The sequence below is a fragment of the Lampris incognitus genome, chromosome 1 (assembly GCF_029633865.1).
Source record: "Lampris incognitus isolate fLamInc1 chromosome 1, fLamInc1.hap2, whole genome shotgun sequence".
Lineage (NCBI taxonomy): Eukaryota > Metazoa > Chordata > Actinopteri > Lampriformes > Lampridae > Lampris > Lampris incognitus.
Window position 1 is genome coordinate 30,043,644 of NC_079211.1, and position 15,125 is coordinate 30,058,768.

Here is a 15,125-nt window from a genome sequence, read left to right on the forward strand (position 1 = left end):
GTATTTATTGAAATAGTTGTGAAATTCTTTTCTTGATATAAATGTCATGTTTTCATGCAGTCATATATGGTTGGCTGGAGACAGAGGTGTCACTTGACCATTGAAAACGAGACCAAAATTCTGCAAATGCATCTGCAATTAATGTCTGTTCAAATAATACTTTAAAAAACTGATTTACTATAGCTGCATAGATGTAAAAATGTAGAGCACATAAGCCTGTCCAGGGTGTCTCCTCGCCTGCTGCCCAATGACTGCTGGGATAGGCTCCAACATCCCCGCGACCCTCAGCGCAGGATAAGCGGTGTGGATAATGGATGGATGGATGTGCATAGCCTTTTTGTATGACTACTGTTGATAAGTAATTATCACATGTAATGCATTTCTTTGTCAGCAGATGGAAGTGATTATGTTCTGAAATCCATCTAAAATCAGTTTCAGTGATTAATTACATGACTCTCTTCCTGACCAATTTCCCTTGTTAGTTATTTGTGTAAGACAAAATTTGTCATTGAACAACTTTAAATCTTGAAGTGACTTGAAGCATACAGTTATCTTTTACAACAGTTTATTCCTGGTAGAAAATCTTTGCAGGTAATAGATTTCTCTGTTTTGCTTAAAGAAAGGAGTAATATTCAAGGCTAACTGGTATTGTATAATCTCTCAGCTCTTCAATCACCATGTCATTCATAGTGTATAGGTTTGTTTGTTTTTGTTGTTTTTGCTCTGATATGCATGCATTTACACTTTTCACCAGCGTGATCTCCCAGGACCTAAGGTGTGCATCCAACATTAGACACAATCGTCAAAAAGGCCCAGCAGAGGATGTACTTTCTCTGCCAGCTCAAGAATTTCAACCTGCCTCAGAAACTGCTGATTCAGTTCTACACTGCAATAATTCAGTCTGTCCTCTGCACATCCATCACTGTCTGGTTTGGATCGGCCACCAAACAGGACAGGGACGGACTACAATGGACAGTTAGGTCTGCAGAGAAAATCATTGGTGCCAACCTGCCCTCCATCCAGGACTTATACACCTCCAGACTCAGGAAACAGGCAGGTAATATCACTGCAGACCCATCACACGCTGGTCACAACCCATTCCAACTCCTTCCCTCTGGTAGGCGCTACAGAGCACTGTACCTCAAAACAACCAAATATAAAAACAATTTCTTTCTGCAGGCTGTCCTTCAAATGAATGCTTAACACTGTCAATAAATCCAACCATTTTGTACATACTGTATGTATGCTGGTACGCTCTGTCATGTCCATCTATCTCAGGCATGTACGTAACCTGCTAACATCTATTTCAGCATCTCTGATATATTCTCTGCACCGTTGCACTTTATCACTGCTGATTTCGCCTGTATATAGTCAATCCTTGTGTATCTATCTGATAATTGTTGTGTTGTTATTCTATGTTAAGTACACAAAGAGAGCCATGAAACCGGAATCAAATTCTATGTATGTGCGAACCTACATGGCCAGTAAACATGGTTCCGATTCTGATCCAAATGCAGGGGAAGATGGGCACCATGCGTCTGGATAGAGAGGGATTCAGTGTCTTTCTCTGAGAAGCTTAAACAAGGAATAGACACCCTGAGTATTGCAGGGTTTGAAACCTGCACTGAGGTTAGGGTCTCACTATCCAGTACACCCATATAACCCCTGCCCCTGCACCATCATAATGTCTAGGGTGGTTAATTTTCTACCATCTACTTCTCAGTTTCCAACCAAATTCACTGGGCACGCATACTGGTTGGGCAGCATGGTGGCCCAGTGGTTAGTGCTGTCACCTCACAGCATGAAGGTCCCGGGTTTGTAACCCTGGGGTTGCCCATCCTTGGGGGTTATTCCAGGTCATTCTCTGTGTGGAGTTTGCATGTTCTACCCGTGTCTGCATGGGTTTTCTCCGGGTGCTCCAGTTTCCCTCCACCATCAAAAAGACATGCATGTTAGGGTTAATACTCCTGTCTGTGCCCCTGACTGAAGCATGGCAAGACAAACTGGAGTTGGTCCCCGGGTGCTGCACGGCGGCTGCCCACTGCTCCTAGCTACACAGCTAGGATGGGTTAAATGCAGGGAGGAATTTCCCCACAGGGATTAATAAAGTATACCAAAAGATTTTTAAAAAAAATTAAGAAATATAAAAAAAATTTCAAATTGTGCTGTGACTTGGAAAAAAATGACTGTGAAAGTCAGTCAACTGAAGAACATTTTATTTGTGATGCAATACATTTCATTTTCGGTTAAATTGTCAGTGTGTTAAAAATGTGTTTCGGTATTTTCACTTATAGATCAGGCTCGTCCACATCAGCTTCCAACCTGCGATTAGTGTCTCTGATAACATAGTGGATCCAGCGGTAGTAGTGGGACACCCTGGTGTACACACCGTACTTGCCGTCCTTGGCGCACTCCTCGCCCCAGCTCACGATGCCCGTCAGGAACCAGGTGTTGTGGTAGCGGTTGGTGTGGGGACCTCCGCTGTCCCCCTGGCACGCATCTTTGGCTTCACTGTCATATCCCGCGCAGAACATGTAGCGTGTGATCCTGTCGCTGCTGCTGTCCTTGCACTCTGTTCTGTCCGTGAACGGGACCTCGACCTTCAGCAGGGTGTCAGCCGTGAGCCCCAGGAAGCGGGTTCGCCCCCAGCCGCTGACTATGGCGGGGGAGGCCGCCTTCACCAGGGATTCGGTGAAGGATTTGGGCCCCAGGCAGATGGGACGGGCCATGTCGGAAAAGTTGATGGGGCTTTTGAGGCGCAGCAGGGCAATGTCATGGTTGTACCTGCTCACCGTGGTGTCGTAGCGTGGGTGTATGTGCTGCTCCAGCACCTCGTGGTCCTGCTCAGTGCCCTCATTTGTGAGGATGTTATGATCCCCTGCAACGAGACAGGGTATATAGATTCACTACACAATGCACAACCTGTGAATGAAAATTGCATATCACAAACTAGGTTTAACTATTGGCACTAAAATGAACAGCGGTTACCCGTTCTGATGAAGAAGGAGATCTGACCCTCGCCCAGGCAGTGGGCAGCGGTGATAACCCACAGCTCATTAAGAATGGAGCCCCCACAGAAAAAATGACTTGTGGGACGTGCTACCAAGGCCACCTGTCCGAGAGGGCAGAGGTGAACTGTGAAAAGCTTACAAATAATAACATAAAGAACAACTCCTCTTTCATTTCCCACATTCATTTGTGCCCATGCCCTTTCCCCCCTGAATTACCCTAGCCATCCTTGGCTTGCACGCGTTCACACCGAACACAGCATATCCGCTTTCATTCTGTACCTGCCATGGGATCTCTCCGGGGATTACGGCATCTCCTCCCACGATACGCTTGATACTTCGAGGTGGCTCCTGATTGTGCACCCACAGTAGCTGCTTGTTGAAAGAGTTGGCTACAACAGAGGCATTTGACGCAGGAGAGGACACTGCAGTACTCGCTGAAGGTAAGACAGGGGGTGCAGTAGTGCTGATGTTGGTGGGTGAGGCGAGGTCCTGCTGGTTTGCATTGACGTCGCTGAGTAGAGACCTCGAGGACCTCGAGAGGATCACAGTCAAGATGTTTCTACCACAGGGGAATTCAGCTGGTGTTGGAAGAGAATAATATTGATCTTTGTTCGGAAAATTCTGTCGAAAAAAACTCATTCCAATATTTAGAAAGGTACCCAGGTAGGATATTACCATTCGGTTCACAGGTCACCCCGTCCTGTGCCAACAAGTACCCATCAGCACAGGAGCACTTTGCTCCAAAGGTACCCATTACTTCACAGAAGTGCATGCAGTCCCCATTGTTCAAATCGCACCTTCTCACTGTCGCTGAGAAGAAAAATCACACATACAATTAAAACATACACTGTATGTTCATGAAATCCCTCTTCTATCTATCTATTCCAAAAGGTCTCAAAGGTACTCGTGCATTTAGCCTTCAGCAACACAATGCATCTCATCTTGGTTTTAATCAAATTATTTTACTCGTGTTTCAGCTGTAGTGTGGAAGCAAAAGTAAATCTGTCTCTGATATATTTTGTCTTTACTCCTGCAGAAGATATTTTTACCAAAGGGTGGCAATCTAATTTTGGAACCCGGGACCTGACTTGGGTTTGTTGTGTGCCACGCACTGAATTTACAAAGACGCAAACAGTATCTACAGTGTATTTATGTGTGACTGCCATCTTATGATCTGTGATCGGATTTTGTTCGAGACCAGATTAGATTGTTCTTGATGCCATTTTTTACTGCAGTCACACGTTGCTATTGCACATTTTTACTCACAGATCTCACAGTTCCTGCCAGTGAAGCCAGAGGGACATCTGCAAATGTAGAAGCCGTGGCTGTCCTGACATGTCCCCTCATTATGACATGGACTTGACTTACACTGGTCCCCATCTGATGTAGCAGGTACACACAGACACATAATATACTTAAAACATCGCCATCTGACAGAGACACAATTCCAACACAGTAAAAACAGACACGTTTGTTTTCCTATACTTGTGAGGACCCTCATTGACTACATTCATTCCCTTGCACCTAACACTTACACTTACCTTACACACACACACACACACACACACACACACACACACACACACACACACACACACACACAATCAGTTCTGAATCACCACCATTTCTGCCATTATCGGTTTTGTTATTGGAAGTAAATAATGACACATGGGCTTACCAACATATCCCGCCCAGAACGCCATCTGAAATTAACAAGGAGCGAAGCCTCAGGTGAATGCAACAACATTGATCGCTATCTACATTTGTAAAAACAAACTAAACACAAACACACTGTCTGCTCATCATTCTCAAAGGTCTCCCTGGCCTCTTCCAGGTCACATTTTTCCTCCCGACACTCTCTTTCCAAGTTGCCTTCAAAAAACTCCTCAAAAATCCCGCTGTTGTGGCGTTTCTGTCTCCGTAGGACGCTGTCTGCTTCCTGGTCAGACAGGAAAACCTGGCCCGGAGAAGTAGCCGGGGCTGGAGGAAAAGGGAAAAAAAACCACTCACTGATCCCATGTCGACAAATCTTTCTATGTTTCATGTATGTTTGTATGATAAAAAAAAAAGAAAGAAAGAAAAAGAAAAACCCCAAACCTCTCACATTCCACCTGTAACTTGTGCTGGGAGCATAAAAAGTTCAACAGTGGAAAGCAGATTCAACAGCCAGAATAAACTAAACTCAGTCAGTCATACGGTCCATTCACATTATACCTCCAGAGCCCAGTTGATGGTCCGATAGTAGTGCACACCATAGGAGAAACAACAAGAGCACAGCCATTCCTCTCTTCTCTCATATCTTGCCCCACACACACACACACACACACACACACACACACACACACACACACACACACACACTGGGCGACCATTCCAAAGTACAGCATTTTGTTTGCATTTATTCCTACACCAACGCACACAACCAGCTTTTTGTTTGCCAGAGGAAAAGATCCAGATAGTGTCACTGGGAAGTTGTGTGTCACCATACACCCCCGGGTTATTTCCTTTAGTTTGTCTCTGTGTTGTTATGATTCTGTATGTATGGTGCAATTTTACATTCAGGAGCGAGGGACAAATAAAAAATATGTGCACCTTAGAGTGTGTACCACAAGATGGCATGCATACGCCTCAAATGTATTTGCTGTGGTTGATATGTCTGTGTGCCAGAGAATCCATATAACTTTGACAACCTGTATCCGCTGTTATTTATTTGGGGTCAAACTTTGCAGATATATTTGATATCTTAAATGCAAATCTCCACTATGACCAGGAAAGCTCTCAAGCCTTTCCAGCTTTCCTAACTGATCCTAAATGGCGCCATGTATGTACACGTGTGTGAGACTACAGACTGTAAGGCAACCCAAAGGCATACCTGTCATTACCACCAATAGGAGTTGGTGCTGCATGCTCTCCATGCAATCCAGTGAAGATGTAACTATTCAAGAGTACTGAAAAAATGTGTTTTAATACTCAAAGTTTGTGCTATTCTCATAAATCACTGGTTTGACTGATGTGTGGGAATGTGCACCGTGCACGACTGCTTTTTTTTTTCCAATACTTTTTAATTCAGGATGAGTCAGAGTGGTGGAACTCCAGCAGCATAAGCAGGGACAGTAAGAGGGATGCAGAGGTTACTGATAAAAGGGATGCAACAGAATCCCCCCCCCCCCCGAACCGGTTTGGCATATTATGTTGAAATATCAATTGCCCATAAGAATAGACAAGGTGGGGGATGTCTCCCTGTAGTTTTTCACCCTTTGCAGGATGCCTCAAGCCAACAAGAAAGTAAACCTCTGGTATTATACAGAGTTTTGAATGAAGTGATATTTCACATTAAAACACTCCAGTCAGCAATGATTGCATGTGTGCTATAGCAATGGAACCTACACATTCCAGTATTTCTTGCCAAACTTTGAGAAAACAATCAGGGACAAATTGTGCCACAAACATTTAACTGTTAGTTCTGAAAAAGGAACTGAGTATCTACGTATGCACTGCATATCGGATGATAGGGTCATCTAAACACCCACTGAGGTATCAGATTTTAATTTTTATCATAATGACAAATATTGCAAGTTATGATTAGGATGCAGAGTAATATTTTTAATCAGTATATTTTTTCTTTCCCCTTAAACGACTGTCACCACCCACTGTGTGATGAGCACTTGGATCTCTTGGGGGACAAGCTACAGTTTAAAAGTACAACTTGTTCCCAAATTCAAATATATAATAAGCTTTGTTAGGTTGTCTTTCGTGTATTTTTAACACTTTTCAATTCCTCCCTGTCCATGCAGAGAAACATCATGGCCCAGTTCCTGGACTTCACAGCAGCAATAACGTGCCCTTCCAGCTTCCTGAAGACTGGCTGATGAAGCATGGCAGGAGAACGTTCCCAGAGGAATGAATGATACCTATAATAGCAATACTGCCACATCCATGAGCCATCACTTACTCTGATCATGTAAAATCAGGATATTTATAAGAACATCAGAAATAAATGAATCCTGCTCTTGTTATTGGACGCATGTGGATGTTAACAGAGGGCTTAATGAAAGTATCCTTCAGTCTCTATGCTGGTAAGACCACAATCCAGACCACCAAATGTAAAATGATACTTTAAGGCATTATGACATGGTAATATTTTTCTTTTGAGTTACAATATAACTATTAAATAGTGCATTCTATTTCCTTGTTCAGACCTGGAGACTGCAATAAAAATGAGCAATGTTGACTTCAAAGCATGAATCCTGCTTAATTCATCTGAACTTGACAGCCCACCCCGGCAGTAATAGACATTAGTCAGTAACAAGTAGTATTGATTATTCGGGGTGGGGGGGGGGGTGTTCGGCTCGATTTCGATTCAATTTTGGAAAGAAATGTTGATTTCGAGTTCACTTTTTACATTTATTTCGACCATGACAAGGGACACTTAAATGATGGTCCGTCAGTTTTAGTCAATATTTACAACCAATATGAATGTAAATCAAACATTTTCCTGATCCCTTCTCCCTCCCTCAGGTGTAACAAATCTTCAACATAGTTACACATAAAACGTTCATTTCTCTTATTTGCAGTTCCGCAAAGCCACGGACACTGGGTTGTGCAGTAACGCTTTGAGGAGAATGAGATGCGCTCTTCAAACCCGTTACCTTCGGCACGTGCCGCCGCGTGTCTACCGGAAAGACGGCTAGTGCGGCACGTAAACGAAGTACCACGGCTACCAAACGCATAGGAAACAATGGAGACTGGTAAAACACGCCTCTTTAACACAGCTTGGCATGGTTGACCACACCATTGTTTGGATAATCAGCTGATGAGCATTCAATGCATGCCGCCAGCACCGTACTTAAATAGTTCCTCCCGCCCTTACCGCAACGCAGAAGGACAGCATGGCGGCGACGCCAAATGGAGCGGAGTTTTCAATGACCAATAAGGTCATTGTCATTATTTTGACACTTCCATCCATCCATTATCCAAACCGCTTATCCGGCTCTCAGGGTCGCAGGGATGCTGGAGCCTATCCCAGCAGTCATTGGGGGGCAGGCGGGGAGACACCTTGGATAGGCCACCAGGCCATCAACCACACACACGCACACACACACCTAGGGACAATTTAGTGCGGCCATTCACCTGACTTGCAGGAAACCGGAGCACCCGGAGGAAACCCACGCAGACACGGGGAAAACATGTACACTCCACACAGAGGACGACCCTCGAGGTTTGACAACCCCGGGGCTCGAACCCAGGACTTTTTTAAATATTTTTTATTCGTTTTTATTTGACACTTAACTGTGGTAAATAGCCTACTTTTGAAACTACAACGCTCAACAGGCTAGGCGCTGCAAAGTGCGCGCCATCTACTTCCGGATCACTGAGCTAAAAAAAAAACCGAAAAAACCGATCTCGATCAAGTAATTACTTAAACACTGAAAATTAACCGAAATTTCGGTTAATCACTAAGCACTGGTAACAAGACATGGCTAGGACAATAAGGTGAAATAGCTAATGTTGACGTCAGATTCATAAACTGACTTGAATTCAATTTTTCATACCTGACAGTCTGGTAGGACCCCTGAGTTGACCTAGTCAGCAGGCAAACAGCAGCGTGATGGAGACGTACGGGCGGTACGCCCCAGCTCCAGAGAAGTTTTCTTTGAATATTTCTCCAGAGTGCTGTAGGGCTTCGAAGTTCATCCGACTGGCCTTTCAGTTGTAACGCCTTCACAGCATCCTTGCCATCTGGCTATTGGGCTGTTTTTGGCAATTCCCCAATCGCGGAACCCAGGCCAATATTTTGGGGCTTCCGGTGTAGCTGCTCGCTTCCGTTTCCTATGAAGACTTCCTTTTTCGTGCGCCCGTCATTGTTCACAGTCGAGCTGGCAGTTTGAGATTAGACCCTTTTACAGCCTACGTCATCAAAAATATGCGCGCGCATTTAGGCAACGGAAGTGAAATGTGAACCCCAAGTCTCCCGTTCATTCACGGATTCAGACGAGGAAGAGGAGATTACGAAGTTTATTCAGAAGTATAACCAGAACAAAATATCCGGTTGTTGTGTGTTTGGCTGTACGAATCGCTACTCTACCAACAGCGGACTGAAGTTTTACCGATTCCGACGGGATCACGGCCATTTCAGAGCAACCGGAGGTGCAAGCCATCAAACGTATTGATGAAAACTGGACTGAGGACACGATCCAAAATGCTGGCGTTTGCAGTGCCCATTTTATATCAGGTAAGTTATCTATCTACTCTTTGGTTTCACTGGAATGCCTGGTTTATCTAAAGTAACCGATAAGCAGCGTTAGCTGGTATTATTTGGCTAATGTGGTGTGTCTGGCTATTTACATGCGAGGCGTCACGGGACTCACACAATCCTGATTTTGTGCCCTCTGTGTTTAAGTACACAAAACAAAGTCAGAACCCGAGGCAAAGGTGGAAAGGTAAGAATAATTAGGCCTAACACTTCCTAATCGTTTTAGAATTACTTTCTCCCTCCTTCATTTCATGCTATTGTAAACTACTAATAAGACACGTTAGTCCTTAGCTAACGGGTCTGACCCTTTAGCCGAGCGGTTAGTGATGTCGCCTTGTGGTGCAGTACACCCCGTATCGAATCCCGCACCGGGCAAGAAAATAACCGGTTACATTGGTGGCAGCGGTGGGATCCGGAAGTGTGCAGATCCTCAGAAGTCTCTTCGGAGCGCGGGAATAACAAAGCGCGAGGGCGCGCTTCCGGGGAGGATTATGACTGTAAACTACTAATAAGACACGTTAGTCCCTAGCTAATGGGTATGGCGACAGGCATGGGCGCAAGTCCATGAATACTGGAATGGCATCCAGCGCTTTACCTGTGCCCCCGTCCATAGGGTTAGTGGTTGTGTCAGGAAACGTAAAATTTTGCCAAATCAATATGCAGATTGACAAGCCCATACCGGATCGAACAACGGTCAGCATTGGTGCTGTGCCCTCACAGGGTCCTGATGGAAACTGTAAAATCTGCTGTGGCGACCCCTGAAAAACAGGGAAAAAGCTGAATGAAGAAAAAAAAGTCCCTAGTTAAAGGGTCTGATCCTTTAGCCGAGCGGTTAGTGACGTCGCCTTGTGGCGCAGTACACTCCGTATCGAATCCCGCACCGGGCAAGAAAATAACCGGTTACACTATTCAGCGCACTTTGGATCTTGCAGCTGCTGGCTTTGAGAAAATGGGGCTGTATTACTAATATTTACCGTCTTAAGTCTAAAGTGAAGATAGGGATATCTAAGATAGGATTTTTCTCCAATTGGTATTAAGCAAATCATAACTTAATATCTAATCGTAACCAAACAGTTAAGATAGGATCTGCAAGTTAGGAATTTCCTGTAATATGGCCTCTGATCAGTATTTCTGTTCATTAATTTTAGTTTTTTTATGTTAAGGTACCATAGGAAAAGGAGACGAGATGAAAGGGTTTACACTCCACCAAATCAGCCTGCTCCTTCTGAAACTCCAGGACAAGTCATCAGCATGGATCACTGTCCTGGTAAGGATATATTTTTGTTGTGCAATTAACCAATTTGTTGTGAGCTTGTGCCGGCATATCCTAACTGCACCATTATCTTTGACTAGCTGTGTGCTAAAATAACAGACACTGTAGAAAGAATTAGCCAAAACCTCTCTCTACAGGATCATCTATTGGTTGTGCTAATGAAATTAAGGCTGGGCCTAACTAATACTGAGTTAGCCTATAGATTTAATGTATCAAAAACCACCTTATCAAATATTTGTCGGAGTTGGAAACCTGCTATGGCCATAGTCCTCAAGCCACTCATTAAATGTCCAAGTAAGGGAGCTATACTAAAGAACATGCCTAAAATCTTCAAGCAAAACTTTAAAAGATGCCGGTGCATAATAGATTGCACAGAGGTTTTCATTGCTAGACCCAGTAATCTGACAGCCAGGGCCCAGACATGGTCAAATTATAAACACACCAACACCATTTAATATTTGATTGGCATCACTCCAGCTGGAGCAATTTCATTTATGTCCCCTGGTTGGGGTGGGTGGGTTTCTGACAAGCAGATAACAAAGGAACCAGGGTTTTTGGAACTTTTGGAACATAACGACGAGATTCTGGCAGATAGGGGATTTCTAATCCAAGATGAACTTGCAGTTTATGGTGCCACCCTTCATATACCTCATTTCAGAAAAGGAAAAAAGCAACTCTGCACAGGAGGTGGACTCATCGAGACAACTGTCTCGTGTAAGGATACATGTGGAATGAGTAATTGGATGATGGAAGAACTTTAAGATTTTGCAAACAGTAATTCCAGTGTCACATGTTAACATTCTCGATGATGTTGTGATAGTGTGTGGCACTCCCACAAACCTCTGCAAAAGTGTTGTTTCCAAAAAATAAAAAAAATGAATGAATTCTAGCATTCATATGTTGCCATTTCACAAACAGCACTGCACTGTCAATTGTCAGAACATGTAACATTGTTTTTGTTTTCCTCTCCAAATAATTTAGAACTGCAACTACTAATTGAGAGCTGTTATTAAATATACATTTTGACAACACCTTGATCCTAGTCATTTATAAGAAAAAATGTGCAAATTATCTGCTTTTAGCCTCTTAAATGTGAATATTTCTCTGGTTTATTCCCTCTTCTGTGTCAGTAAACTGAATCTTTGTGTTGTGCACAAAACAAGACTTGGCAAGACTTCGGATTCAAGGACACAAAACTCAGAGTCTATGTCATGGTATTTTACATTTTGTACGTGACCACAGACAACATAGTTGTAAGCATCCAGTGACTTGTATGCCCGCAACTTCTCTCTTGTGTATACGCTCGGTTTCTCCACCAAACATGTACGTATATATATCTGGCCACTGGATATTAGGCCACTTAGTTACGTCTTCCACCCACTCGGTAATACCACACGGATCTGGAAGTCGGTTGCCGTTCGCCAAAGTTAATTTATTCAAGTAACTTTCACGATCTTTTGTCGTTAATCCCCTTGCATAGTTTGACAAACTAGCTAACTCTGCCATACTTCCGTTGCCTAAATGCACGCGCATCCACACCTACGTCATCACTGTTTACAAACAGTAAAAGGGTTTATAAACTTCTATTATAGTAGAACTACTGGTGTGACAGAGGAAGACGCAGAAGACAGGAAGAAATGGAAACGGATGATCCGCTGTGGCGACCCCTAACAGGAGCAGCGGAAAGTAGTAGTAGTAGTATAGTAGAACTACTATAAGACATCCATGCTTGAGACGCAAGAATGTAGATGGAGTTGAGAGACAACGTCTACGACCGGATTGTTTATCACGTAGTTGACATGAGTCGAACGTTTGTCCACACAGTACAAAAACATCAATACTTTTTTGTAGTTATTTTAGGTCCAGACGACATTTCGGCCAACGAGTTCCGCCTCGTTCGCTCCCCCATATGGACTGTTACACATGCAACCAAAGCATGTTCCTGTAGAAATCACCGCCTACTCAAACGTGATTGGTCAATACTACTCGAATTTACAGAAACGTAAACTAGAACGCTTCCATAGCAAAACCTTGGTCTGTGACTACAGATTTTACGGAGATTAGGCAAATTCCCAATTTCAGGGACCGCAGGATCACCATTTACTCCTCCATTCTGGATGACAAGGTGATTTATATCCAAAGGGTCACAACACTGTTCACTCCACTGGTCTTGAAGAGAGATTGCTGCCTTTGTTCACTTACAGGTCATGGTGGGTGAGACTGCTTTAATGTGTGAGCTCTTCCTGAGGGTTTTCCACCAAAGAGGTAAGACACTGTGCAGACATCATGAATGGCAGACTGACAACACTCAATTCTGCACTGTAGGAAATATCAGAAAAATGACGAATGTGTTATTGCGGGTTTCAATATTTCAAAAATCACAATGCCTTCTCTTCATTTTTAGCCTGAACCGGTTGTTGACTTGATCTTTGCTCACGTAGTGAATGAGGCTTTAACCTCCATGCTTTGCTCTAGTAAGAGTATGTCATTCATGACCCTTCTTCAGATTCTCTGCCTAGGAACTATAAAGGAGAACTTGAATGTTGGTGACAACAACCAAGAAAATTATGGCAAAACATCTTTAAGAAATTAGATTTGATCAAACCCAAATGGTCAGAGAATGAGGACACGTTGGGGTTTAAGTCTGGTGCCGATTTTTTTAAAAAAAATTTTATGATACTTCGGAGTGCAATAATATGTCAGTACAAATTCAAATCATCTTGTTTACATCTAGGTCAAGGTAATCTTTATTATCTCCGACGGACAATTTGTTGCACAGTCAGCAGTAAATACAATCAACGTCAATGATCAACACACACCGATCAACAAACAAGTCATACATCGAAACATACTAGAATTACACAGTGTTATTCAAAAGGCCAATAGCAGCAGGGACAAATGAATTCTTAAATATATTGGTCCTGCATCTTGGCAGATATCTGCAACCACATGGAAGCAACCTGAACTCACTGAACAAGGGGTGACTTAGGTCAGCAAGTATTGACTGAGCCTTTGTAGCTCTGAATTTGTACACATAGGAGAGGTCATTTAGATTTGTGCAATTTTTCCTGCACATCTTAACAATTCCTTCTACCCTGTTCCTGTTTTTTAAGGTAAGGACCCAAATGAGCAAATAAAAAAAGGTTAGAACAGACGCAATATAACAAGAGTAAAACCTTCTTATAAATGTGGATGTCAACATTAAAACTTCCGAGCTTCCGATAAAAACACATGTGCTAATGGGCCTTTGCACAAACAACATCAGTATTTGGTTCGAAGGTTAACTTACCATCAACGTTTGTCCCCAGATACTTATACTGTTGGACAACTTCAACAACCTGTCCATGAATAACAGCAGGAAGAATAGGGGGAAGGCTTCTCCCTTAAGTCAATTATCATTTCCTTTGTTTTGGATACATTTATATCCAAGAAGGAGCGTTTACACCAGTCACTAAAATCATCCGCCAGTGGACCACGGTCAGTTTCATCATTACTGAATAGGGACACAATGACGAAATCATCCGCAAACTTGATGATGTGTCTGCCCTTCATAATGACTCTAACTCATTTGTGTATAAAACAAATAAAAGTGGTGAGAGGACACACCCCTGGGGGGAATCGACAAAAGATAAAACGGTATCAGATAAAATACCACTGACTTTCACCTTTTGAGACCTATCAGTTAAAAAGTCAACCAGCCAACATATTAATCCAGAGTCAATTTTGTGGATGCTGGTAAGTCCACCTGCTAAAATATGAGGTTGTATGCAGTTAAAAGCTGAGGAGGAGTCAATAAAAAACAATCGTACAACATTCTTTGCACCATCCAGATGATCTAGGACCATGTTAAGTTGGGTGCCTGTGGCATCCTCAACACCCCTGCCTGCCCTGTAAGCAAATTGGAGTGGATCCGATTTTGTCTGAGTTGTACCAAGCATAGAAGTTAATCTTGAGTAAGTATGATAACAATCAGATTTAGTCAAACCACATAAGAATCTAAGTGTAAACAGACCCAAGATGCATTGAAGAATAATTTAAATCTGATTTCTCAACACATCTGAGAAATCAGATTTAAATCTTTCTTTGATGCATGTTGAAGTCTACCAGGAAGACGACCACACACAACTGGTGTCCTTGAGATAAAAAGAAAAAAGGAAAAAAAAGTATTTCTGTGTGTTACGTAGGTGTATTCAATCTGTGTTTACTTTTGCAGTTTTTTTTTAAATCCATGTCTTTCTGTCCTTTCATAATAATAAAATATGAATATGTTAGCCAACTATGTCAGCCAGTCAATAGCCAAACTGATGCTGTGGTTAAGAGTGATTTGAGTTTTGTGCTGATTCAGCATGGTAATGGAGTATCTGTCTCTATGCATCTTCCCCAGTGTCACTCTGTGGTCTGGACTATAGAGATCAACCTAACCCGGCCTCCAGAATATCCTCCGCAGAGGGAGTCCCAAGGCTGTTTGGATGGAGACAGTTATTGACTAGAGACATTTATATTTCATCACATCGTTAAAAGGCCTGAATAATTCATGATTGGGCAATTAACACCGCCTGTTCAATAAAAGCTCTTCTCAATCATTCCG

At 43.0% G+C, this 15,125-nt stretch overlaps 1 protein-coding gene and 1 long non-coding RNA gene across 3 annotated transcripts; one reads left to right on the forward strand and one right to left on the reverse strand.

Annotated features, from left to right (window-relative positions):
• Positions 1 to 2,200: 2,200 nt before the first annotated feature.
• Positions 2,201 to 5,318, reverse strand: f9a (coagulation factor IXa). Of its 2 annotated transcripts, none has more exons than XM_056289336.1 (8): positions 5,226 to 5,318; positions 4,804 to 4,991; positions 4,690 to 4,714; positions 4,278 to 4,391; positions 3,687 to 3,821; positions 3,291 to 3,589; positions 2,989 to 3,112; positions 2,201 to 2,878 (listed from the first exon to the last, which is right to left on the reverse strand). In XM_056289336.1, exons 1-8 carry the CDS (start codon positions 5,290 to 5,292, stop codon positions 2,289 to 2,291), a joined length of 1,542 nt encoding a protein of 513 aa, XP_056145311.1. In that variant the 5' UTR covers positions 5,293 to 5,318; the 3' UTR covers positions 2,201 to 2,288. The 2 variants fall into 2 exon arrangements, with proteins under 2 accessions (XP_056145311.1, XP_056145321.1); XM_056289346.1 differs by having other exon boundaries at positions 5,109 to 5,241.
• Positions 5,319 to 9,012: 3,694 nt separating this feature from the next.
• On the forward strand, positions 9,013 to 11,379 carry LOC130125889 (uncharacterized). The gene is made up of 3 exons (XR_008811693.1): positions 9,013 to 9,243; positions 10,428 to 10,531; positions 11,196 to 11,379. It is a non-coding gene; the product is annotated as an uncharacterized LOC130125889 (long non-coding RNA).
• Positions 11,380 to 15,125: the final 3,746 nt, after the last annotated feature.

Bases quoted from the DNA above. Each gene is read 5' to 3' on its own strand.
- f9a (XM_056289336.1), bottom strand. From the start codon at position 5,292: ATGGCTGTGCTCTTGTTGTTTCTCCTATGGTGTGCACTACTATCGGAC. The intron at 4,992-5,225 runs GTATAATGTGAA...CTTTTCCTCCAG, and splicing joins CCATCAACTGGGCTCTGGAG to CCCCGGCTACTTCTCCGGGC. The intron at 3,590-3,686 runs GTAATATCCTAC...TTCCAACACCAG, and splicing joins GGTGACCTGTGAACCGAATG to CTGAATTCCCCTGTGGTAGA.